Source organism: Aricia agestis, chromosome Z (genome assembly GCF_905147365.1).
Source record: "Aricia agestis chromosome Z, ilAriAges1.1, whole genome shotgun sequence".
Lineage (NCBI taxonomy): Eukaryota > Metazoa > Arthropoda > Insecta > Lepidoptera > Lycaenidae > Aricia > Aricia agestis.
Window position 1 is genome coordinate 32,688,059 of NC_056428.1, and position 27,143 is coordinate 32,715,201.

Genomic DNA, 27,143 nt, shown 5'->3' on the forward strand with positions numbered 1-27,143 from the left:
TTGTATACTTAACTAAAATATTGTGTAAACCGAAAACAGATTTTTATTAGTAAGCATTAGGGTAAGCATAAAGAATTTATTTTGTTTTTAACATACCTCAAAACGTAAGCTTTGGGCAACGTTTTTTGGATATTATTATCCGCCGGTGCGATGGACTTTGGTTCGTACATTTTGTATGGGCGCATCCAGTGATAGAAACCCTTACCATCATCGCGTTTTAAATGTTTGTAAGCCAGACACCTTTGCTCATTGGAAAACTTTGAATTCATTTTCCATTTCTGTATATAAATAATAATCGGAATTTAGTTTTTGCTAATAATTGCTAATAGTTTCACATAGAGATATGTTTAAAAGAACTTATTACTTATCAAACTTTTACAAAGCAATTGCAAAGAAGATACCTCAGACGCCGTAAGTTGTATAGGAGTAACAATAGAGAGCAGATTACGATTGTCACCAAAACTCTTATATACTTTACTAGAAGACCACTTCGTATCAGAAATAGTTTTTTCGTACTTCTTTACCAAGTCACCATGCACTAACTCAGCGCAAGACAGATCTCTACAATGTTTGCATCTATTTCATGATCTATATTCTATATAATTGTAAGTGACTATTTATTATTCTACTCAAAATACATTAAATATAGCATACCTCTTCAGTATAAAAAACTTTACTGCCTTTGCTTCCTGCAACCGTTTCCATTCATCCAATGATGTTTCTTGAACGGTTTCTTCCCTTTCTTTAGAAACATCACTCTCTGTTACACTAATTTCACCGCTCGAGTCAACTATAATGTCGTTTTCAAAGGAATCTTTCATACGTAACCACATATCATTAGAAGTTTCATGATCTTTAATGTTGCAATTAATATCGACGATACAAACGTTTTCTCTATGTATTCGATTGGATAATATTTTTAATAGCTCCCCACTAAAACTGGCACTTGTGTTGTCATCGAAATAAACATCATAATCATTATCATGAGTTAAAGTTAGTAGCATTTTGTTAGGGGACTCTATGGATGTACTATTGTTTGATCTATTTATTATAACCGTTGAATAGTCAGGGTGTTCTATAGTGTAGACTATTTGGATAGATAAGTACAATTCATCTTTGTTTATTATGATTTGCTCATTGAAATCCAATTCATAAACCGAATACTCCGGATAAATATCTTCACTTTCTATTATATAACTTGTCGTGATTCTTGTTTTATTTGGATAGGTGGTCACTAAGTCTCCATCTTTATTAAGAAAAATAATAGTACCATCACTTCGTTTTGTTAAGACTTCCCCCAAGTAATAGTCACTGGCCGTTCGTGACAGCAGTTTTCGTTCCTCAAGTAACACATCTTGGGTCCACTTTTGACGAAGACCACTACAATCGACTGTTTCATACTCGTGGAAGATAAGCTCAGAATCAATGTTTTCGAGCCTTGATGGACCTCGACCGTCATCCTGTATTTTATGGTCGGGCTGTTTGTTTTGTGCATCGCCCTCTTTACGGTTATGTTTTTCTATATTTTTATTATATTTTCCAGAGCTCATTTCATCATATTGTGTTTTTTCTGCGTCTAACTCGCTTTTAGTTTTTGTTTCGTATCTCGAAATAATGATGTAAGCACCTGCTGGTTGCAAAACTTCTATGTTGCCGTTTTTCTTAAATATTATTACTTCTCCGTGCATACTAATACATCTTTTATCTTCAGAACTATCAGGAAGTGATAAGGAAAATGATTGCCTAATGTAAGAAATTTTAGTGTTACTATTGTTCTTAACAGTTTCTGTTATGAGACCATTTGGCCAAACTACCTGTAGCGTATAATCAACTACTCCGGGTCTTTGGTTTTTATTACCATCAGTTGAAATGTTTGTCGATTCATATTTTGTTTCAGAATGTATTTGTTTTTTCACACTGAGAGAAATGTCATCTTTTGTAGATATTCGAAATGTTTCTCTACTCTCTGCAGACTCAGTAGCACCCCCTACAATTCTATGTATCCAAAATTCATTTTTGTCGACGACTATACTCAAAGATAAATATTTTGAGTCACTATGTAAAAATGAAGTGTATTTAGTAGTAATAATCGATCCATCTTTTGAAAAATATACAGAGTTTTTACCAATAGCTTCAACCCTACGATCAGACAAATCATATCCATAAAATATTTCTTGCAATGATTCTTCCACGCTAGATTCAGATGATGTTAGGAAAGGTTCCAACATTTTTGATCGCCTAGAGAGTCTTGATAATATACTAATTCTTGAATGTAGCTTAGAAGAAGTCATAGAAAAATCCTTTATTACAGATTCTTGTGCCTCTGGACTGGACTTAAAAAAAGAATCTAAATCACGTTGCTTTAGTGAACTTTCCATTAATAAGTCAAATTCATCTATGTCGTCACAGCAGCCAGGTACTGCAATTTTTTTCTTCTCTTTGGTCACTTTTGTCGCAGTCTTGTTCATTCGTAGCTCATAAAGCTTTTCTTCATTTTGGATCCAGTCATATTTCTCGTCTAAAACAAACTCAAAAAAGTCCTGCAAACATATCGGTGTGGCTATGTGTCCACGCCACTCTTCTTGTGATAAGCCTGTATTATTGCAACGGTTCCAAAACATTAAAATTAAAGAATCTGTAACTTCACAGTAATAATAAACACAACTGTGATACTCGCTAAATGCATCATTAAGTACTTGCAGCGCTACGTAGTCTTTGAACTCTTCAAAGTACTCAAAATCATTAATAATATGACTCGGATTATTTATTTCATTATTAAGTAATTCGCCTAGAGTATTACAGTTGAAAATAATACTACTTTTACTTTCCTGTACGCTTTTCTCCTTGCTTAGTATTTGTATATCGTGATTCGTCAGTTGTATTAGTTTCTGATGAAGCGGAGAGTTAAAATTAGCTGTTTTAATCATCGAGTCTTGTGCTAGAGGTTCAACCATGAGGCTTCTTTTTAATAATAATCTTCTGTTGTAATTTTTACTCGAAAATTGTGAATTTTGGTCATAAAATTTATCACGGGAATTATACAATTTTGTACAGTTTAATATCTGTATTAGTCTAGTGAGTTCAGGAATTTCTAATTTTCTGTCAAAAAATGAGGATAAGAGATTAATATGAAAGTTAATTCGAGCCTGATTTTTTCCGGAGAGCTTTTCAAAGTCATGCCAGATATGCACAACTGGTAAACCCTGTAGCGTCGAACGAACTGCATCTTGTAAATTACATTCACCTAAATGAAACGTATTATATCTAAGTCTATCTCCAAAATGTATTATTGTCGGATTATTATCATTCTCAAATTCGTTTCTCTCCGTAACTCGGAATTCCTTTTTATCAACATCAGTATTACGTAGTTTACAAAAAACTTCTGCAATAAACGTTTCTGCTTGTAACGAATTCTTTTTTTTCATAGCATAATTTTTGGCAACAACCTTATCATGATATGTTTCTTTTAAAGTGTCGGTAATCGAAACCGTTTCAAGCATGCTATCCAGTATGGAGTATACAGTTGCAGAATCTAAAGGTGTTTTGTTATTAACCCTCAAATAGTCTCGCTGTAGACGTTCATTCGGCTTTTCATCAGGGACCAATGTTACTTCGAAATTATTTAAAAAATGCGCGTGCTGTCGGGTTAAATCTTGTAAATCGTACATGAGGTAGCACAACTCATTGTAGATTTTTTCTTGATTATTTACTATAACATCTGGGTCATACACATTGATATCTTCGTCAAACAGCGATGGCGAGAACACGATCATGGCTGTATTTTTTAAAATATATCTGTCACAGCCAGAGCGACAAAATTTTAGACCTTCCCAAAACATGCGACATTTTTTACTTAAGTCCGTATCACTTTTAATATTTTTTGATAATCTTGATGGAGTCCTCACAGTTTTCGGATCAATTACAAGTTTCACTATTGCTATTAAAGGTACTCCTATCCTTATCAGACAACCAGGTAAATATGGTTCTGTAAAACCCGTTAAGGCAACGTATAAATTTGGTCCCTCTTCTGGAAAATCCTCCAAATATTCTTTATCTCTCCATTCCTCTCCTCTTATTCTCAATAACGTGTGGTACTTTTTGGATTCATCTGCTTCGATAATGTTTGAACTGCTTTTCTTTTCGACGTTACTTTTATGTTTCGCTGAACTCGAATCAGCCGATTTCTTATTTCTTGTATCAACTTTTTTTTTTATTTCCGCTTTATTTATCATTATCTCCGATTCATTTTTTAGGCCCTCACTAACAGCTAGTTTTTGTTGCACCACGTATGAATACTCATCTTTCATCGTTAAAATAAGATGTTTAATTATGAGGGCTAAGATCTCTGGTGGTATACTTTTGTTGTCTTTAAGATGAGACTGAGCCTCCATGAAAACTCGAGGTGTCTTGTTTTGTCCGCCTAATTGCTTTATCATAAATAACGTTTCAATCTTACTAATATTCTTAATGACGAACCTGTTTCCTTTCTCAGCACCTTTTTCGAATTCTTTCAGGTACATATTTTCCTGCTCTATTTCGGAAGCCTCAATCATAATAACTTTTACATTCCAATTGTCGTCGTTCAATTTTCTTTTCTCTATATTAGATTGCCAATTTACGTCTTCATCTACATGTTCTTTAACCTTCCCCATTATTGTCTAATTATAATTCGTAAGAATAGTTTTGTTTTGACTGTAGAAAGATAAACTTGTTTTGAACTAATATAGTGGTTTTTAATTTTGACGTTATGACATTATAAATTTTGTTTTGATTTTGTTGACAATAACTGTCATTTTTTTAAAGAAAAATAAATCCGTCTTTTTCCGATTGTTTTCCGATACCACAAGATTATTCCGTATGCTGTTGGATTTGGTTGGATGGTTGTAGCAGAGTAGACAGAATTATAGAGTATACCGACTTAGAACTGATGTTGAAATTTTTAAATTTGACGTATTATGACGAAAATCGTCGCTAGGGTTGTTAAATTGTTACCTACGAATTTAAAACTATGACATATTCGATGGACGTGTTCCTCTTTGGTCGTATTGTTGTTTGTGTTTTGGCACATATGCGATTAAAATTGTCAGAATCCAATTTTGAAATCTTTAAATAAATTATATCAGCCAGCGCGAGGCACAATCCGTTCATAATCCTAGTGAAACCCGACGAATTTGACAGATATTGAAACCTGTCCGTCTCTTTGCAGTCGAACTACTGGTCGTTATGTCTATTGTGGTTGTAGGACGTAGGTCAATGTCTAAAGCAAAGTACTTACTCACATACGGTTTTGCTCGGTCGAGCAACGTCGAGCAAAACCCGAGTAATTATTATTATATCATATATTATAATATATATAATATTAATACGCAAACTAAAAATTTTGTAACCCTTTTTACGAAAAATGGGGAAACGTAGGTGCATGAAATTTTGCACAGTTATAGTTTATATAGTGAAGGAGTGCATCAAACTAATATTATTTTGAAATTATGCTTTTATCATAAATTTTTTTAACAAATAAAACACACACAAAAATCTGTCATTTCTCATGCGTGTGTGTTGTAACACACAACCAATGTGTGTTGTAACACACACATTGGTGTGTGTTACAACACACACGCATGAGAAATGACAGATTTTTGAGTGACAAGCCTATACATACGAATTATACTCTTTTATGTATGGTTGAAGTCTGTTGACAACAAGTTGACAAATTGAAAATGGATTATAGTTTTTTTTATTGAATCTTAGATACTATTAGACAATGCTTACACGGCCAGTCTGAGATCAGCTAAGTCCCAGAGATAAGAGTTAAAAAAAAAAAAGATAAAGTCAATGATTTTACAAAATATAGGTAGTAGTCCTAATGTCGTTGAAACTAAGGTCGAATTTCGACCATTGGGCGATCTCTAGTAGTTCCAAATCGAGTAATTATTACTCGATTTGGAACTATCGAGCAAAACGCTTAAGAGTACTTAGCATAAGGGCTGAAACACATAACCGCCTTGCGGCATCGCGCCGCTGAAATCGGCATTGGCGCCACTGCCGAGTTTAGCGTTTTCGGTCTTTGAGCGTAACATATAATACATTATTACATACAGACATATATGTATGTAATATCATACTCCATTTTACTCACTGGTAATGACATACATGTCGCAGCCGACTGTTTTAAATAGCCGCTAGCATTTTGACTGAACAACGCCATTCAATCACACGTCTAGCTTTAAGATTGAATATTTTAGACGCTCAAAACGTTCAACACTACACCTGATTCAAAAGCCGCCGTCTAATTGAAGTAGTTCAGCGCGCACCGCTGCGGCGCTAGGTGCGTTTTATTTACAATATGGCGTCAACTAGCAGGTGTTTGTGGTTGTTTTTCGGAAAGAAAGTAGTTAATAAGAGTTACAACTGTTATTAAAGAGACAAAAATTGTGGAGGCACATACGAGTGAATCAAAATTTCAACAAATATTCGAGGAGAAATTACGGGATTATGAAATTGATGGACGCAGCCTCTCCGAAAGGGGGGTTCGGGGGGCACAGCCCCCCGTCAAAACAAAAACAAACACAATCCAGAAAGTCCAAAAGTAGGTTAGGCTAGAAATGTGACTGTGTGTCACAAAACAGGCCTCAGAATGTTGTGTTTTTACTTATTGCATTAAACTTTTGGTCACCCCTTAAACTTGATCCGAGAATAATCTTTCAATAAAATACAAAAAGGTTTCCTATTCTCCCAAATTACATATTAAGCTAATGGTCGCCCTAGTTAATTTGCCATTAAACCAGTAGGTTAAGCGTCATCTAGCTGTAGTGTTGAACGTTGTAGTCAACAAGTCGGCTAAACGACGTATAGCCGTGTGATTTAATGGCATTGTTCAGTCAAAGTGCTAGCTGTTTGATTGAACGGCTATTTAAACCGGTCGGCTGCGACATAGGTACATATTACTTAACCCATAGAGCGCTTACAGACGAACGGCATGTGTCGGCGGCAGTCGACGGCAGCCGTCGACAGTTTATCACGCGTGCAGTTGTGACGTAGCGCGTAAAGGTAAAGGTCCACAGGTCGGTATCGTACGCAACGGACGTCTCGCATCAAACGGTTATTTTTTTACAGTACGTCCACTGTATCGGCAGCGTACGGATTACCGACTAGAGAGTATGTTTATCTTCAAATTAGTCCAAACAAAGTTTCTAAGTCAAAATTTCTGCTTTCGACTATTCCATTCACACCCCCCTTTTAAGCATTCATTTACTAGACTATTCGATAATCCATACGCTTTCGATTCAGCGGAAGTAATGTGAAAAAATTATCCGTTTGATGCGAGACGTCCGTTGCGTATGATACCGACCTGTGGCCGCTTACCTTTAGGCAGTAACTGGGGGGCCTACCACCACCTCTACTAAGCGACACCGTTTGACAGATATAAGCAATAATTACTTCAAGCTAGCGATCTTAAAAAAGTTGATATTTCGCAGCGGATTTAACAATATTTTGCAGTTTTTACTGTTTTTTAGTAAAATTATATTTGAAAAGTGAGTACGGTAATGTTATTGTAATCTTACAACAAAGCTTTCTGGAAACATGATCGTTTGAGGAAAGGTCGTGGTAGGTCCCCTGCAAGCGTCATAAATTGTCAACGGCTGCCGTCGACTGTCGTTAACTGCCGCCGACACGTGCCGTCAACTGCCGTCGACTGCCGCCGACACGTGCCGCCGGCTGCCATCGACTGCCGCCGACACATGCCGCCGACACGTGCCGTTCGTCTGTAAGAGCGCTTAGCTGGTTTCGCTAAAAAAGGCAACGTATCTGGTATCGGGGGTAAAAAGTGACCCCACTCCAATGAAACATAAAAAATGTATCAAAACAGCTTTTCTTCACATCATTTAGTTTTGTATACTGAGATAAATATTTTAAGCGCATCACAGACGGTGAAGATACTATAATATTTTATCTTAAGATGCCCAAATATAAAATATTATAGTATCTTAAACTATCAGTTATCACACACGGCTAAGATACGTTATTATTAAAAATCTGTTCATTTCCTTACGAGTCTGCGTTGGTGCCACACGTATTCCTTGTTAGAGTTCTATATACAGGGTGATTGACTATGAGTGATACTGCCTTACTTCTTGATTTGTCAGAGAGCTCCTCAGACGATGATTCTGATATAGAATGTGAAATGCAGATTGCAGTAGTACATTCCAAAAGGAGAAACATTTGGATATAGCCCCACATAAAAAAGAGAAAAACCTGCCGCGGTGAATTTAACCTTTATCAAGATCTGTCAACGAAGAAGTTTCAGGAGTATTTTAGAAATTCAAGAGAAACATTCATGAGCTTTTTAAGCTAGCCATAAATAATTATGTCACTTTTATTTAAAATTATCCGAAATGTTCCCTTTTCCCTCAAAATTTTGCTTTTCGAATGGGCTGGCAACACTGGCAAGTGGCAACACTGCTTTCACTAGTGCGTCCTATCACCGATGAGCCCGTTGAGCCCGATATATAAAGATGAATATATTTCGCATCTTAAGATTTAAACATATTAAGATACGAAATATATATTTCCATATCGCTTGGTATCTTAAGATACAAAATATAAAATATAAATTAACTTCGTCGTGTGTGATGGTTCATAGGATTTCTATGGTGAGCGATATTCTAAAATATGCTCTAAGATAATATATATTTTATATTATCTTCACCGTCTGTGTTGCGCTTTAACCTAAATAAATTTAAGCTTTTAAGGCCAATAACATTAATTAATAATATTTTTTTCCTTATATAAAAAAAGATCAAAATTTTCGATCATACTTAGACGACTGTTACTTTAGGAGTCCTTAATTATATTAAAACATAAACATATCTTACATTGCTTTTATTATACAGTTTTCTTATATAATCGAAATAATAAAACACATGAATTTCTTTTGATATCGACTAAAAATAAAAAAATGACAGAGCAAATCCAGAAACCAAAAACTACTCACAAAATCTTACTATTTTTTTATATGATTTTGGCAAAAATTTATTTACATTAAAATAATGAGCACTTGCAATACTCGATATACCATCTTTGCTTCTAGAATTTTAAGAATCCGAAACTGTACCTATGATAATTTTGCTAGAACACCTGACTTCCTTCCTCTCCTTACGATCGTAAACTATTTAACTTTGCAGACTGTTATAATAGTTTTCTGGGTAGTTTCTGAATTAGATTTCGAGTACTTATTTCATAAAAGCTAATTTTGGTATAAAATCCCCGATATATCGAAAAAATTATTAAAAATCATTACAAGGTACTGTTGAAAAAAACATAAGTACACTTCTGGTATCGGGGGTAATTTCTGACCCCAGCACTGTATGTTACTCCGCTTTCAGCAACAGTAGAGCCACGTACGTTCGTCATCCGAGTGTACATGTTTAAATAGTAAAGATATCATAGAAAATTCGAACGCCTGGGGTAACTTTTGACCCCCGATACCAGTTAAGGGTTAAATCACATATTATAATATTAATTATTAATTTTGTAATAATATGACATAACAATATAATATATAATACATACTATGTTTTATACATTATTTTCTTTGGTGGACAAGCCTCTGACATCTGTGTTGGAAAAAAATCATTAATTACTCATCGGGGAGTATTTTGTCAATCCAATCTTTTATCATGTTCATACCCCTCTTATTGAGTGAGTGTCCAAGCTTCTGCAAAACGTGGAATTCGCCTTGTACTCCGTGTGATGTGAGTGTATCATGAGTGTAGTGGCCCCAAGACAAATCCACCATCATATCACTGTCTCCATGGACTTGAAATAGTGGCGGCCCTGAGAAATACATAGAATTATAAACTTTACTTAAGTATGTTGTCTATTTATACAGCAAGAAAATGTGTGCAAACCTTACTAATATTATAGATGCGAAAGTGTGTTTGTCTGTGTGTTACGTCTTCACTTTAATGGCTAAAACTTTAGTATGGAAATACGTTGAGGTCAGGAAAAGGACACAGGATAGTTTTTATCGCAGGAAAATATATTATGGTTCCCGGGCTAAACGAATTTATGTGCAACATAGTTTCGGGTTTTAGGAATGAATGGATAAAAAATTAAATGCATTATTTTGTACTAAAGAATAAGGTGACATAAAGTAAGTTCAATGTGTGGAAGTCCGTCTGGGAGGTATCAGGTAAGTCCATCTAGCGACAATATCTTCCATATTTGAATGACTAGTTTCATAATATGGCTCAGTGGGTAAAGCAATATTGCAGAGTTAGTTTGACCTAAGAAACAGACATGTCGCTACTGTTGTGGACTACCTGTAATGAAAAAAAAAGATTTGCCATTTTTTTCTGGTATTGTACTCGCAGTCGGAGTGTAAGTCTCTGCCCAAAAAATATTTATTTTTATTTTTAACATACTCACTGCTGTCATTAAATGTAAAAACTTGTAAATGGCTATTTGTTTCTAACTTAGTCGTTATTGAGATTTGTTTAGCTGTAAGTTTTTCTGTACAAATAAAATAAAATAAATAAAAATAATAATTTAGACATTTCCCTCGAAACCTGACCTCCACCACCGAAAATTATTTTTGTTTTAGATTTTGGGCTCATTCAATTCGGAATGGCATCTAGAACATTCTATCAAAATTCCAAGAGGGGCTGAAAAAAATTGCAAAAGTTAAGTATAAACAATTAAGTAAAAAAGAAGGGTTTGTTTTCTTTTCATATTTCAAAAATAATTAAAAGATCATAAAAGAGCAGGAAATTTCTTAAAAAAAACCCAACCTCCAGGACCAGCAACACCTATGGCCGATTTACACGGGTGACTAAAGCCGCACGATTTCTGCCGCATGTAAATGGCAATTCGACTACGCCGCATGCGGCTAAAGTCGCAAGCCCCAAAGTCGTGCGGCCAATGGCCGCATGCGGCTGGTGACTAAAATCGACCGTGCAAACGCTCAGTCGCAAGCGATCGCTTGCTGCGAATACTACTGTTGACTGGTGACTTGCCGGGTGACTAAAATCGACCCGTTAGTCACCCGTGTAAATGGGGTGGCGATTCGACTTGGACAGGCGATTCGACTGGTGACTTGCCGGGTGACTAAATTCGACCCGTTAGTCACCGTGTAAATCGACCATTATAATTTTAATTGAGCGGCGAAAATAATGGTAAAAACGAGTAACTTTCGCGTGCATAGTGAACTTAAAAAAATTGTTTTAACTGATTAAATATTAATATTAAGGAATAAAAAAAATTCGGTACTAAGTAGGTCATAAACAATCAAATCAAAATTAAGTAGGTAGTATGCTGAAAAATGTTTTATCCCATAAATGATAATAATTAAGCAAAGTTATTGATTTTGCCGGCACTAATTATAATTTTGAATTGGTAATAAACATTTATCTCTTTAGGTTGGGTTGCACCAGAGGCCTGGTTATAGTTAAATATGGCGTCCAAACACCCCATATTCTCATACGACATCTGTCAATTTTTCCGGTTATAGTTAAGGTTAAAGTCAAAGTTAGTTGGTGCAACCCAATCTTAGTGTTTCACTTTTCAAAAAATTCGCTACAATTTTAATGAAAATGTTTGCAACCACTTAGACTTACGACATGCCGGAATTGCCTAAAAATTATATAAAATTAATCTTTTCTGGGATGTGAGCCTTGTTACCGACACATTCAACTCGTATATATTAAGTCTATGCATTCAACACATATATGGACGGACTTACCTCAAACTGTAAGGAAAGTCCGTCTACACGCCGAGTTTTAAAAAAATACTACATTAATAAAAAATACTGCAACTAAGATTATTAATTTTAGATCATTATAGGTCTAATTAATATATTAAAGCCTATAATTTCCATTAACACAAGTGACTTTAAAAAACGAATCTCAATTCAATAAATTAGGTTAAGGTCAGGTGGGGTAAGAGAAACATACTTTACTGGTTTTTTAACATTTTGGCCTTCAGCTATCAAAATTATGCATTTATTTCGATATTAATTGAAACAAATCTTCGCTTTTGAAATATACTTTTTATACATTAACATTTTTTTTGAACTAGATTGTACGTATAATTACGGCACAATTTAGCAACAAAGCTGGGTCATAAAAAGTTTTGGGGTAAGAGAAACACTCGATATTTTTAAGTAATTACTCATGTTTTTAAGTGTTTATATAGCATGAATTAATCATTTTCTTTGAGTTAAGGGAATGAAACCTTAGTTTAAAATAAGGCCTTATTTAGGCTGAAAGCATACAAAAACGAAATTTGGGGTAACAGGAAATAGGTAAGGTCAGAGGTGCTAAACTTTTTCTGGTATTAAATGAATGTTTTAAGAAATAGCTTTTCGCTCGCGACTTCATCCATGTTTTGGTTATACCGCGCTTGGCACAATTTTTAAAAACATGAACCCCCTTTAGTGTCCTGGTTAGATCGGTTAAAATGGAGCCTATGTCCCTAGCCCCAGGTATCAAGCTATCTTCCAAATTTCTTAAGATTGGTTCAGTGGTTTAGGCGTCAAAACGCAACAGACAGACAGACTTTCGCATTTCTACTTAATATTAGTTGGTATAAACCTGTAGGATAAACCTTAACCTTAACCATTTGTATGGGACCAACTTTCGTAATCGAAAGAAGAAATCTACTATTTCATACATTTTGGTCTTTACGTGATAAAGTGTAGTGTGATTATGTGTGTGAATGTGTAAATAATATATATTAGGATAAAATTGTTCGGCGTGCATCCGTTGTCTGATTGCCATAACACAATTTTTACTTAGCATGGGATTAGACGACGTGATCTACGCTACCTAGCTTTTATACTATTGTATATTATTGTATGCTTAATAAAGAATTTGAAGAATTTGGTCACAGCTGATCGATACTTTTGTATGGAACAGCTGACTTTTTATTTCGGGTACGGAAGTTGGTCCCATAGAAAAGGTTGTTCATACACATAGGTAGGTTCATCTTACAAACCAGTACTTAAAAGTCAGCCGGTATTTCAGCGGATTTTAAAAATGTTTGTTACCCCTTGAAACGAGGAAAGAGGAACATAATATGTTTCTCTTAACCTGGTATAGCCGTTCCTCTTTCCCAGCTTTTTTTCTCTTTGTTTTACTCGCTTAGTTAGAAGCTACAACACGGTGTAGCTTCATCTATCCAAGAATATATGAACTACGCCTAATACTGTTTTATGGACGTCGTCACCATGGAGCTCGGCGTTATAGTTTTCTTGTTATTAGTTACAGTCTCTCTTCCCCCCGCGGTCCTCTTACCCCACCTGACCTTAAACTTTAATTTTAGAAAAGTATTCTACCACACATTGACCTTATTAATTGTATTTAAACAGAGTGAGGTGATGCTTAGCATGTTAAGTGGCCGGGTGCCATCGAAATTCTCATACATACGTATGTATGAAAATTTCGATGGCACCCGGCCTCTTTTTTGTGCAGGATTTTCGTATGAGAAAATGATTTTGGTATTACGTAATACCAAAATCATTTTTCTAAAATATTTAACATGTTTGATTTATTTTTCAGCTTCAAATAGTAATTACTACGAATAATAAAAACTAAGGAAGAGTTACTCCGTCAAAAAAGTGCAACAAAAGGCTACGAAATGTGACCCGAATCCATTTATATTTATGCATGTGTTTGGTACACATTTTTCGTGTATATATGTATAACTAGCTGTTGCCCGCGACTTCGTCCGCGTGGACTTCAGTTTATAGCGCGCGATGTCAACAAAATTGGTGTCAAAAGCTTTTATAAAAAAACCCTGGTACCCCTTAAATCAATACAGCTGTGCAGTGTGCACACAATAAGTATTTCATTTTTTTATATTAAACTTTATATTTTATGCCAAATTTTAAAGCTTATTTAGCCCTCCAATTACACAACTTTACCCATAAACTATTTATCATTGATAGATTTAAGGTTACGTCACTGCACAGATAAAGTACTGAGTTATTTAATACCGTAGAATAGATATAACAATCGAAAAAAATCGAAACTTAAATGTAAGATGATACCACGTCTTATAGAAAGACTTTTGAGCAAGCGTCAGCGCGATTTAGAAGACGCACGGCGTCATCAATTATGAATTGTTGGAACTAACTTAATTTGAACAAATTTACGCATTTTCACCCCCTTACAACCCTTTTTTCCAGTAAAAAAGTAGCCTATGTCCTTTCTCAGGCTTTAGACTATCTGTATACAAAATTTCATTACAATCGGTTCGGAAGTTTTGGCGTTTGGCGTGAAAGCGAGACTGACAGACAGACAGACAGACAGACAGAGATAATTTCGCATTTATAATATTAGTATAGATTATGTGCACACTGCACAGCTGTTTTTGGGTATTTTGATTAATTAAGGGCCGCGCTACACCGGAATGGCGCTGCCATGCGAGGCGAGCACTTTCAGCGCTGCCATTCCGGTGTAGCGCGGCCCTAAGAGGGGTACCACTTACCAGGGTTTTAAAAAGTTTTTAAAGTTGACACAAATTTTGTTAACACCGCGCGCTATTAACTAAAGTCCACGCAGACGATGTCGCGGGCAACAGCTAGTTATGAATAAAAACAATATTATATAGTAAAGTAGGTATGATTAGTTCTGTTACAATAATAAAGTAAAAAATAAAACGCCATCTGTTTTCATATATTAGAATTAAAATGTTGATTGCATTGATAAATTTTCTGGATGGAATATAGGCCAACACGGTACACTCGAACTCCTTTATTTTAGAGCGCCTTCTGTTGTCAACTTGTCACATATATTAGAAATGCAGTAGGAGATTTATAAGATAAGATTATTATTATACCAAGTGATTATATTATTAAACATAATATTCTAACGTATTAAAAACTGTAAACAAAAACATACTAACTAATAAGTATGATTAGTTCTATGTTACAATAAAGTAAAAAATAAAACGCCATCTGTTGAATCGTATTAGAACTAAAATGTTCATTGCATCGATATATTTCTGGATTTTTTTATAATATTATACATAAAATATGTTTAAGATTTTTGAAATTTTATTTTAATACACATCCAAGACCCAGGAACATTGAAAACTTTTTGTTCCGCCTGCGGGACTCGAACCCAGGACCCCCGGGATGAGCGCTGGCCACACGCAATGCTAATTCATTTTCATCGATATTTTCATGGAAATAAGATATTTTCCCACATCAAAATGTAGCCTATGTCCTTTCTCAGACTCTAGAATAACTGTGTACAAAATTTCATTGCAATCGGTTCAGTAGTTTTGGCGTGAAAGCAAGACAGACAGACAGACAGACAGAGATACTTTCGCATTTATAATATTAGTATGGATATTAGTATGGATAAATACTCGAGTGACATTCAACCAGGTTGACATGACAATTATTGTCAAACTCATTTTACAATTTGTTTATGCAAAGGTTTGTTTACTTACTTTTTACGTAGCTTTTTACAATATTTTTGTTGTTAAAATGCCTAAATGCCCTGTAAAATGGTGTAGAAGTCATACAGATATGACTTTTAATACAAGGATAACCTTTCATCTGTAAGTGAATTGTTTAAAATTATGCTTAAATTTCTTGTATTTTTGTTTTGACCCAAAAATATGGTTTATTGAGGTTGAATGCTAGGGTATTTGCGTCAAATTAAGCTGGTCCCTTTGTGTTTGTCTTATTAAATTTACACTAGCTGTTGCCCGCGACTTCGTCCGCGTTAGCATAGTAGATCACATGACACGTCCCAAGTATTATTTATTGTACAAAAATATTCAATGTACAGAATTGAATTTCCTACCATTTTATTACATTTTTACGCGTTCAAACAAACAAACAAACAAACTCTGCAGAATTATAATATTAGTATAGATGTTATTCTAAAAGTGCAATAAACAAAAAATAATATAATTACAAAAATTTTACCAAGTTGCCATGGATGGAAAAATAACTCAACCATGTTAAATATTTTCGTATGAGAAAATGATTTTGGTATTACGTATGTGTAAGAATTTCAATGGCACCCGGCCCCTTATGGATAGGAGCACTCAAATTCCAAAGAGTTATTTATCGTTTTTTTCAATAATTGGGTCATTTCGTGACAGGAACGATATAATTAATTCTTATAGTGTCTGCCTATTTGGGGCAACCTACTATAACAAATAACATACAAACCTTTAAATTGGGATCCTTTCAATTCCTCATAAACTATTGACTTTTCATTCAAGAATGAGCTGAATGCAAAAACTCCAGCCAAATCTTTTACCCATCTGTAGCCAATATGAAAAGATAATGCACCACCCATAGAGAAACCACCTAAAAATTTAAATACAGTATAAGTTACAATACCATCCTAAAATGACTTCATTCAAATAGGTGAATAATTTAAAAAATAGAAAAAATAAAATTATACTACCTACAATAATCCTGTTGTTGGGTATTCCTAGTTCATTCTCTTTTTTTATAAGCTGTAGGACGTCTAACTTTATCCTGTCCAATGAGTCTAACATTTCTGGAGCAGACAAGCTAATATCTGTTCTATCAAACCATACGTTACTCATCATACCATTAGAGGGAGTGTACGGCTGTAGAGGCGCAGTAGGGTATAAGACCTTTATGTGTGGAAAAACAAACTTTTTTGTCATAAGATTGACCCATTCTTTCATGTTTTCGCCATTTCCACCTGAAATTGTTTACAACATAGCACCTCCATCGATTATTATGTGGCAGCCGGCTGCTTGGCAATTGATGGGTTAATTATATATTTGTAGAACCTGGTGTCTATGTGATATCTTAAATCTAAAAATTTGAATACAAAGAGTTAACTTTTAAAAAAGTATTTACTTTATGCTATAAAATAAACTAACCTGAGCCATGAAAAACTATCACAGTTGCTGTATGTTTAGGTCCAGTATGTTTTGTTAAATACAAAGCCCCAAGTCTAGACATTATTGGAAAGTGAAAACAGCGCCCGTTTTTGTACAGTCAAACTTTACCCTAAAAATAAAACTTTATCAAAATTTGCACACAATAATTAAACAAAGTAATAAAAAGTAAGTATAAATTTATAATATTTTAAAATAATTATAAATTAAGAACGTGCAAAATATATGACGGTAAGTATACAATATTAACGGAATTATGGTCGGTGACATAAAAATTACATAAGTGATAACTCTACAAAACAAAACCTTATGGCATAAAAGTACAGTACAATACGCGAAGATGAGGTGATGTTAAAAATCATGAATTAATTATATTATGTACACTATAATAGTCAATTACAATATAGAAATGGTGTGTAAATAGGCACCTTCAGTGTAATTATTATAACCACGAATATAACATCCTAATGTTTACACTTTCCATAACCTCAAAAAATAATTTGCCTTGCAGTTCTTGCCTTTACTGTTTACAATTTGTTGTTTTTGTGTTTCGGAAATGTGCAGTCATGAATAACTACCGTACCTAATTTTGTTTTCCACTTTCCAGTTAATCGCAACTGGCGTATTTATTTTAATTTCTTGTTGATTTTTTGAAAAATACATCTACAATAAAAAAAATTCTTCTTTTTTTTTCTATGGCACTTCGGTTACTATATAACCATGGCCAGTGTCAAGTATTATAAATGGCGGGAAAACAGTAAGCGCTCTTAAGGGCCCCGAAGACGATCAAACGGTTTGACTCAAACACGTAAATTTTGGTTTGACTCAAACCGATTTGATCGTTTACAAAAATAGTTTGAACGGTTTGTCAAACATTTACGTGTTTGAAGCTTGTTTGATGAAATTTCATATTTTCGTTGTGTTTGACGCGCCGTTTGATCGTGTTCCGACGCGTTTGATCAAACCCGCTTAGTTTAGTGCTGGATTATGAAGAAAACAAAAAAGAAGCTGTAGTTTCTAGTACTTTCCGTAGATGTTCGTGGGTAAAACAATATTATCTTAGTCGATAGGCTATATTATTAATTTGGACCAAAGACGCTTTCTTTTTTTTTTTCTCTTCTGACGCAGGACATTAACGTTATAAACATAAGATAAGAAAATCGCGATCCTCGTTCTAGAATTTAGACTCTAGAGCATTTTCTGCATCACAAGACGTGTACTCGACAGTGCGTACCTATTGAATGAAACTGCGCAGTGTCGTTTGAAAAATCATTCAAACCGACATCAAACGGTTGCATCAAACACGTAAGGTTTGAATCAAACCGTTTTTTTTTTAATTTATGTAACTGGGACCTCTTGTTTCCCCTATACATAATACCTACAGGACAATTTTTTACTTTAATTTCCCATTTTACACTGTTTCATGGTTAATATTATTTTACACTCTTATATAATATATAAGAGTGTAAAAAACTGTGTGTGTGTCTTACTATATTTATATTAACAATCAATTACATGTTTTGTACTACAGCTTCTTATTGAGCACAGTGGTAGCGCGTGTATCCGACTTGACGCAATTTTATTACATCATAATTTTTATAAATTACATTTTTGTGCAATAATTACTGGTTTCCATTATTGATAGTGCCAATTTCCTTACATCCTGCCATAATTCAATGCATAAATACACTACATAATAGATTATCATGATATTTTGGAGGACCAGTTGGTCTCTCTAAGAGGTCACTAGAGGTCGGAGGAGTAAAGAGTAAAACTCGATTTACTGTGGTGAACTGAAGTGATTTATTTTCCGTCGTAACTTCCCACACACCAGAACCCGCGAAGAGGCTCCGGGTGGGAAACCATGGTCAGGGGCTATACCCCTCTACATGGGAAAATACAGAATGTTTTTAATACCGTTTTGGGAAAAACCCCCGCGACAGAACGCGGGGAAAACCATGATAAGCGACCGAATACCACGCCTGACCAGGCCACAATCGAGCATCAGACGCAGCAGGTTAACCAAGTGGTGCGTGCGGGCCCCGGCCGGGACCAAGGGAATGTGTATGGGTCCACTCCCGCACACACCACTACTACCACGCCTACGGACCAAAGCGACCTGGGGAAATAAAATAAGGGGGAATACTTCCTTCCCCGCCTTTTTTATTATTGGCGGACGGGGGCAAGTGACTAGGAACGGAGGTGGAAAAAGCTTCCGGACCCGGCCTTTTTTATTTTTGGCGGACGGGGGGAAGTTACCCCGTGGGGTCGACGGTTACGACAATAGGGCTGCCGCGACCGTCAGGCCCCAGGCGGAAAAGAAAATATACGCCGGCATGTAAATTGCCGGAGCAGGGATAGGAGGGGGGAGACACTCCCACGGTGATAGTGGGCGCCGCGGCTAAGTGCCGCGGCGCAATCTCCTCTTCAGTGATTGGGGGGCGGATGTTCCGCGGTGTCCTCTGGGACGGCGTCTCGGGGGAGTCGGTGTCTGGCCGGCGGCCGTGCATGCCACGGCGCCAGGTTGGCCAACTCCGGTAGGCGCGAGGCGTCCGCTCGCGCGAAAAGACTCTTGAAGAGTTGCGCTACGAACGCCTCAACGCTCTCCACGCGCAGATCTCTCGCGATGGTGTCGTTACTCACGTACCACGGCGCTCCGGCGATTCGGCGTAGCACCTTGTTCTGCACTCTCTGAAGCGTTCGCTTGTGCGAGTCAGAGAGCAGATGGTGCCACGCTGGGGCTGCGTACGTGAGGCGGCTGCGGACATATAACATATAATTCAAACCGGTGAGAAAGCGAAACGCAACTTTTACTCCTTTACCAAAATATCTACGTCGACATGGGGCCTCTCATTCAAAACCTTAAAATTAATTTACACTGCTACTTACCTTGGCAGCATTTGCTACGGGGCCCCCGTGTGGGCCGAAAGAGCAACTATCGGCGCGGCTCGTCGCAAGTTGCTACAAAGCCAACGTCTTGCGCTTATATTCTTGTGCAAAGCTTACAGAACCACAAGCACCGAAGCCTTGCCCGTGCTAGCCGGAGTTTTACCCGTTGACCTTGAGATTCAGCGTCGTGCGACAATGTACTTTAGCGGAGATTCACGCCAGTCATCTCGAACGCCAGTTCTCCCCACTACCAACCACCGCAACGGACCACGTCCATGCTGTCTCCAAGGAGGTAAGGACTACCCTTCTCACCCCACCAGGCCCCCCCAATTTTAGTTTTTCCCCGAGAGAGGTACAGAAGGTACTCTCTCGGCTGAAGCCTCGCAAGGCTCCCGGGGCGGATGGTATTCCCAATTCCGCCCTACGCCATCTCCCCTTCAGGACAGTGGCCGCCCTGACCCGCCTTAACAACGGGATAGTAAGGACCGGCCACTTCCCCCCCGCCTGGAAGAAGGGGATCATAATAACAATCCCCATAAGGACCTCAAACGGGCCGAGGGCTACCGGCCCATAACTCTGCTATCGACTCTTTCCAAGACCTTTGAGGTCCTTCTTAAGAAACATTTGTCCCCCTACCTTCCTCCTCGAGAGGATCAGTTCGGTTTCCGTTCCGGGCTGAGTACTACTCTCCAGCTTGTGCGCGTGGTCAACCATCTTTCCGTTGCGGCCAACAAGAAGGAGTCCACGGTCGCAGTTTTCCTCGATATGGAGAAGGCGTTCGACAGCGTGTGGCACGATGGCTTGCTCTGCAAGCTCATCCGAGCAGGCGTTCCCCTTTTCCTTGTAAGGCTAAAAAACGGGCTTTGGCCCACCACACATTCCCAACACTGTATCTCCATCTCCTCCCAAGCTTCAAAAATACTACAAAGAAGTCCTATACCAGCATCCGTTGTGGATCGACCCTTAGTAAATCCGTATTGGTTATCGTGCAGCAAATTATTTGAATTAAAATGCACTAGTTGTTATTGTTTTAAAATATTTTTTCAAAATATTTTACTAAAGGTCGGTAGAATCGATATAGGCCTGAAATTAGTGGGATCCGATTTAGTCCCGGCTTTAAATAAAGGAACAATCTTGCTATGCTTCATCAAGTCAGGAAAAACACCATTTTTTATGCAGTCATTAAAAATCATTGAAAATCATTGCTAGATGAGGAAGTCTGTACCTACTCAATCTTCATAATTTTGAAGTCGGTGCCAGTTAAAAAAGTTTCAAATATTCTGGCAGACTGAAGATTCAGCTAAGTATATCTGGTACCGACTTCAAAATGATGAAGATTGAGTACAGAAATAGTTGAGTTTTAGCCGAATTCGGAAAAAGGCACTATTAGATAGGAAAAATTATTTAATACTTTTTAGTTCATATTATTTAAAGGATGTTATTACTTATTGCTTTTACCTTGGAAGTCGGTTTTAATTTTTTGTTAAAAATAATAATTTTATTAAGTATTGCTATTTATTTAATTAACATATTAATATCACATAATAAGGACTGCTTCAAGTATCTATCTAGATCATCCGTGCTAGCATACGCCAACGAGACATCTCACTCTACACGTTTTCTCGATGTTAACTGGTTTATCTCTTCATCTCTATTGATCCTAACATGACATACATTTTTTCTCGTCCGTCTGTCGTCAAAATTAGAGATAATTTTGTTTTTTTTATATGTGCTCTTTTTGTCAAACTTTAAACGAACGAGTTTATCTCTCGAGTCTCGACGTATGCATATTAGCGAAAAAGAGATTTATATATCGATGTCACCGTAAGATTGGAATAACCGCGAGATTGTAATATGACTAAGTGATGGATTGTAAACAACCAGTTTTCCGGTGGTTTTAAATTAATTATTTCGTATTTAAAATAACTTCAATTGCCTGTAAATTTGATGTATAACATTGAATAAAATTTAGATATATTTAAAGTGCAGCTTGAATTATAAATAAATTAATTTTATTAACCGAACATTCAAACAGCTCTTTAAATATATCTAAATTTTATTTTTTGTTATACATCTCATACCATTGGGCATTGAAGTTATTTTAAATAAGAAATAATTAATTTAAAACCACCGGAAAACTGGTTGTTTACAATCCATCACTTAGTCATATTACAATCTCGCGGTTTTCACAATCTTACGGTGACATCGATATCGACAATATCACTACGCTCGAGAATGAGATATCCACGAGGTATCTCGTTGGCGTATGCTAGGCGGGCATGACACCGCGCCGGAGGAGGCCACATCTCTTTTTGCATGGTTTCCTTAAAATATTCTCCCGTAATTTATAGTTAAACGTATTTAAAATATTATGTTCAATGCCGTTGAGTACAAATTGATTAGGTGCTGGAGTATCAGACCCATTGTATGTCATAAAACGACGTTGTCGACTAATTGTGCCTGTAAATACAATAAGAGAGCACTTTGGTTTTTCTGTACAGTAACTTGCGGGACCCGGTGTTTTCACTGATGCTTGTACAGGGATCCAGTTGTACCAATTTCTGAATCTACCTTGAGAAGAATGGAAAGGAGATAAGTATTGCAATTTTTTCGGCCTTGCCTTATTATTTTCAGTCGGGCTTCTGTAAGTTTCTGTTAAAGTGATCTTAGGCAGTTTCATTCTAACTGTTTCGGATTTAAACATCCAAGTAGGTTGGTCTGATCTAGGAATGCATTTAGAATTTTCATTACTTCCTGCGTCATCATCGTCTTCGGTAAGGTCATCGTCCAGTAAATTTTCTTTGAATCTTTTTGAGGAAGATCCAAACGGTGCGCGATTGCAGTTTAGTAAATCATTTTTATGACATAAATTGAAGTTGTTGATACAATACGAAGCCGGACCGGGGCCTATTCTGATTTTCTGCTTAAATCTCACATCATTCACCCCAAAAGGTGCTGGATTAGGTAGTTTTACATGACATTCAATGCGGTCTCTTGTTTTAACGTCGAAAGTTCTTGGGATGCGATAGTCAGCCGCGGGGCCTGGAGAATCCTTTAAAATATCTCTAATTTCTGAGATTGAATAATATACTTTTTTGTGTTTCGTGGGAATAGGGCACCGAAAATCTTTACGTTCGGGAAGAATCGGGTTATAAGAAGCTGGCCCAGGCAGATTCTCACGTATTGTCCTCTTCTGAACAATTTCAATAAATCTTAGTTGTTGACTTTCTTTGCGCCTTTTTGCTCGTACTCTTTCAGCCCATATCTTAGTCGTATCTGGTGGTTGTACCAAATTATAATCCGATGGCCCCGGTCCTTGGAACGTAAGATTTGTTTCCCTTCTAGATGTCCATCTACTCCACTTGCAGCCTCGATAAAACGCTGTGAACTCCTGTACTTTTGTATCATAGAATGGAATGTCAATGGGTGGCTTATAAAAACGTTCTATGTTATAAGGGATCGCTGGTCCTATGAATAAATGTCTCGGTACCTCGGCCTGGCAAATCACAGGTTCTTTTTCTTCCGCTTTGTGTCTTTCCGAACAAATGCATGCGTTATCGGAGTCGCAGTCGCATAAAACTTCTTCAACCGCTTCAGGTCTTTCAACCTCATAACTGAACCGAGGCATTGTAGACTGCAAGCTGGTGCAGTTTGGAATATGTTCTTGATTTCTCGGAAAATGCAATGCATGCGTCCAAATTTTGTTGAAAGTAGTGACCCTTAGCGTTTTTGAGAGAAAAGGCGCTTTGTTTGGTTGTATCAAAGGAGCATTTGGATATTGATAGGCGCCTGGATCCAAAATTTTAAAGCGCTCGTGAGAGTCCTGAAATCTTTTAGATTTGTTATAAGCCATTTATTTATAATCAGTTTAAATGTTTTATTAAAGATTTACATATACTAATAAACTTGTAAATGTGTAAAGTAAAAGTGTAAATGCAAAAATATATAAAAAATGTTTATACTTTCAAACAGTTTCAAACCATTATTTTCCTCTATGTTCAAACCATAAAGTTAATATAAGTACTTACCTATATTAACTTTATGGTTCAAACCATAAACTTATAATGCATAGACCAACAAAGAGTGCGAGGGAGAAGAAAATCCTTTATGGAATTATAACAAGATGAAACGAGAGAGGTAGTGTAATGTGAACTGTGACCACTTTTATTTGACAGGTCGTCAAAACTCGGCACCCGATCGTTTGTTATTTTCAACAAATACTATTAGGCCTCTTGGATATCGTTGCTAAGCTACGGCAACGCCGCGGGTCGGTTGACGGCGGAAACTCGTGACCGCTTTTCTCATATGATTCTCATACAAGTCACTGCACTTTTTTGGTAATTGTTTATATTTTTAGCCTATGATATTCTATTATAAAATCATCATTGTTTTTAGCACAATAAAAAGTAATGAGCCAAATTACTATTAAGTTTGGATTTCGGAATATTTCCACAGGCTTTTTCCGCGGAAAATCTGTATCGAAAGCTATATTTACTTAAATATATATTTAATATGATTTTTTACTGTGTATTTATTTGTGATCATCACGTCCGTGGTGATCATCTTATTAGTTACCTAAGTATTACTTATTAGTTATCCATACTATCCATACTAATATTATAAATGCGAAAGTATCTCTGTCTGTCTGTCTGTCTCGCTTTCACGCCAAAACTACTGAACCGATTGCAATGAAATTTTGTACACAGTTATTCTAGAGTCTGAGAAAGGACATAGGCTACATTTTGATGTGGGAAAATATCTTATTTCCATGAAAATATCGATGAAAATTAATTCGCATTGCGCGTGGCCAGCGCTCATCCCGGGGGTCCTGGGTTCGAGTCCCGCAGGCGGAACAAAAAGTTTTCAATGTTCCTGGGTCTTGGATGTGTAATAAAATAATATTTCAAAAATCTTAAATATATTTTATGTATAATATTATAAAAAATCCAAAAATATATTGATGCAATGAACATTTTAGTTCTAATACGATTCAACAGATGGCGTTTTATTTTTTACTTCATTGTAACATAGAACTGATCATACTTATTAGTTATATTATGTTTTTGTTTATCCATACTAATTTTATAAATGCGAAGATATCTCTGTCTGTCTGTCTGTCTGTCTATCTGTCTCGCTTTCACGCCAAAACTACTGAACCGATTGCAATGAAATTTTGTACACAGTTATTCTAGAGTCTGAGAAAGAACATAGGCTACATTTTGATGTGGGAAAATATCTTATTTCCTTGAAAATATCGATGAAAATTAATTCGCATTGCGCGTGGCCAGCGCTCATCCCGGGGGTCCTGGGTTCGAGTCTTGCAGGCGGAACAAAAAGTTTTCAATGTTCCTGGGTCTTGGATGTGTATTAAAATAATATTTCAAAAATCTTAAATATATTTTATGTATAATATTATAAAAAATCCAGAAATATATCGACGCAATGAACATTTTAGTTCTAATACGATTCAACAGATGGCGTTTTATTTTTTACTTCATTGTAACATAGAACTGATCATACTTATTAGTTATAATGTTTTTGTTTATCCATACTAATATTATAAATGCGAAAGTATCTCTGTCTGTCTGTCTGTCTATCTGTCTCGCTTTCACGCCAAAACTACTGAACCGATTGCAATTAAATTTTGTACACAGTTATTCTAGAGTCTGAGAAAGGACATAGGCTACATTTTGATGTGGGAAAATATCTTATTTCCATGAAAATATCGATGAAAATTAATTCTCATTGCGCGTGGCCAGCGCTCATCCCGGGGGTCCTGGGTTCGAGTCTTGCAGGCGGAACAAAAAGTTTTCAATGTTCCTGGGTCTTGGATGTGTATTAAAATAATATTTCAAAAATCTTAAATATATTTTATGTATAATATTATAAAAAAAAGAAATATATCGATGCAATGAACATTTTAGTTCTAATACGATTCAACAGATGGCGTTTTATTTTTTACTTCATTGTAACATAGAACTGATCATACTTATTAGTTATTATGTTTTTGTTTATAGTTTTTAATACGTTAGAATATTATGTTTAATAATATTATCACTTGGTATAATAAACACACCGGCAAAATTAGAGGAACATAACGCATTTTCAATTTTTTAAAAATTGTTCACTGATTTTTATTTATTTATTTACTAAAATTATTAAAAAATAAATTTTATGTAAATTTAGGGCATAAAAACGTGAAAAATAGAAAAAAATCAGCAAAAATCAAAAAATGAAGAAAATCTTTGAAATTTCAGTAGTAAGTTTTAAAGATAAATTCTCCATTTTTATTAAAGAAATGCCATGTTAAAAGCGTTAATGCCTTCTATGGATCTCAAGAGGGCCTGGATACGCCATTCCATGCTTGCATTTTAATTGTCAATCATTTCCTGTGGGATATTCTCCTACTCCTCCAGTAGCGCCAACTCGAGCTCCTGGACACATTTTGAAGCTGGAATTTTAACTCGTACCGTTCACCCATTGATGTGCCACACGTCTTCAATCAGATCCACATCCGTAGACCACGCTGGCCTCTCCACCTGGGCTACGCCAGCATCGTTTAGGTAATAATGCCCGATTTTCTTACTCTATGGACGCACATAAAATTGAATTTACTACCTAAAACTGTGTAAAAGGCACACCATGCAGTTCCAGGATGTCGGTGCTATAGCCCTGTACTGTCAAAGTACCATCATCTATAATCATCAGCTCCATGCGGGCTCCAAATCATATGCAACTCCAAACCATTACGAAGCCTGCATCATAGGCCACTGTTTCCGGTAAGTTCGATGGCCTGTAGCTTTCCTTATGATTTATCCACATTCTTTATCGCCTGTCAATACAATGTACACAGAATTTGCTCCCATCACTGTACAGCACAAGATTTCACTCACTTGTCTAATTTTGATGTTCACGCGCAAATCTTAGCCTGGCTCTTCGGTGTCCTGTCTCAAGTTTTGGTGCCCTTGCTGGCACTTTTGAGTTTAATTTAACTTCTTTGAGTCTTCTTCTTACTGTACAATCACTTACACGTTCATCTTGGACCTGTTCCGACAGGTTTCGTGTCTGCATAGCAGTTTGAGGTCGATTTCTTAAGTTTTGTTTCCTTACAAAATGGTCATCCTGAACCATTGTCACCCGATATCTGCCTTGTTCTCGTCTCCGAACGTAAGATCCAGTCTCTCTGAAGCGTTGAAAGTTACGATGAACCACGGAAGCCGACACACCTAAGGCCTGACTGACTGAACGGTAGGTGTGACCTTTCTCTGTCGTGGTTACAGCTCTAGCTGTTGCAGATGCTGGGAAATCACTAATTTTGTATCTAAGCAATGTGTTCTTCCAAAAACCAAACAATC

General features: G+C 36.3%; 3 protein-coding genes and 1 long non-coding RNA gene across 6 annotated transcripts in view; 1 reads left to right on the forward strand and 3 right to left on the reverse strand.

Annotated features, from left to right (window-relative positions):
* LOC121738911 (lysophospholipase-like protein 1) lies at window positions 1-17,568 on the reverse strand. Of its 3 annotated transcripts, XM_042131184.1 has the most exons (6): window positions 17,483-17,568; window positions 16,882-17,011; window positions 16,431-16,697; window positions 16,190-16,330; window positions 9,642-9,834; window positions 1-12 (listed from the first exon to the last, which is right to left on the reverse strand). In XM_042131184.1, exons 2-6 carry the CDS (start codon window positions 16,961-16,963, stop codon window positions 9-11), a joined length of 687 nt encoding a protein of 228 aa, XP_041987118.1. In that variant the 5' UTR covers window positions 16,964-17,011; window positions 17,483-17,568; the 3' UTR covers window positions 1-8. The 3 variants fall into 3 exon arrangements, with proteins under 3 accessions (XP_041987118.1, XP_041987116.1, XP_041987117.1); XM_042131182.1 differs by lacking the exon at window positions 1-12 and having other exon boundaries at window positions 9,157-9,834; XM_042131183.1 differs by lacking the exons at window positions 1-12; window positions 17,483-17,568 and adding an exon at window positions 17,328-17,465 and having other exon boundaries at window positions 9,157-9,834.
* LOC121739074 lies at window positions 348-4,652 on the reverse strand. Its single transcript, XM_042131391.1, has 3 exons — window positions 2,825-4,652; window positions 655-2,593; window positions 348-561 (listed from the first exon to the last, which is right to left on the reverse strand). The coding sequence occupies exons 1-3, from the start codon at window positions 4,650-4,652 to the stop codon at window positions 348-350; spliced, it is 3,981 nt and encodes a 1,326-aa protein (XP_041987325.1).
* LOC121738913 overlaps window positions 12,107-27,143 on the forward strand; it is a 17,246-nt gene continuing 2,209 nt past the window's right edge. The window contains exons 1-2 of the long non-coding RNA XR_006037359.1: window positions 12,107-12,116; window positions 12,693-12,698. This is a non-coding gene — a long non-coding RNA (uncharacterized LOC121738913). The remainder of the gene's footprint in view (window positions 12,117-12,692; window positions 12,699-27,143) is intronic.
* On the reverse strand, window positions 22,045-23,668 carry LOC121738910. The gene has a single exon (XM_042131181.1). It carries the CDS (start codon window positions 23,639-23,641, stop codon window positions 22,058-22,060), a length of 1,584 nt encoding a protein of 527 aa, XP_041987115.1. The 5' UTR covers window positions 23,642-23,668; the 3' UTR covers window positions 22,045-22,057.

Bases quoted from the DNA above. Each gene is read 5' to 3' on its own strand.
- LOC121738911 (XM_042131184.1), bottom strand. From the start codon at position 16,963: ATGTCTAGACTTGGGGCTTTGTATTTAACAAAACATACTGGACCTAAA. The intron at 16,698-16,881 runs GTTAGTTTATTT...AAACAATTTCAG, and splicing joins GATAGTTTTTCATGGCTCAG to GTGGAAATGGCGAAAACATG. The intron at 16,331-16,430 runs GTAGTATAATTT...TTAAATTTTTAG, and splicing joins CAACAACAGGATTATTGTAG to GTGGTTTCTCTATGGGTGGT.
- LOC121738910 (XM_042131181.1), bottom strand. From the start codon at position 23,641: ATGGCTTATAACAAATCTAAAAGATTTCAGGACTCTCACGAGCGCTTT.
- LOC121739074 (XM_042131391.1), bottom strand. From the start codon at position 4,652: ATGGGGAAGGTTAAAGAACATGTAGATGAAGACGTAAATTGGCAATCT. The intron at 2,594-2,824 runs GTAAAAGTAGTA...GCAATAATACAG, and splicing joins GGAGAAAAGCGTACAGGAAA to GCTTATCACAAGAAGAGTGG. The intron at 562-654 runs GTATGCTATATT...CAAACATTGTAG, and splicing joins AAGTTTTTTATACTGAAGAG to AGATCTGTCTTGCGCTGAGT.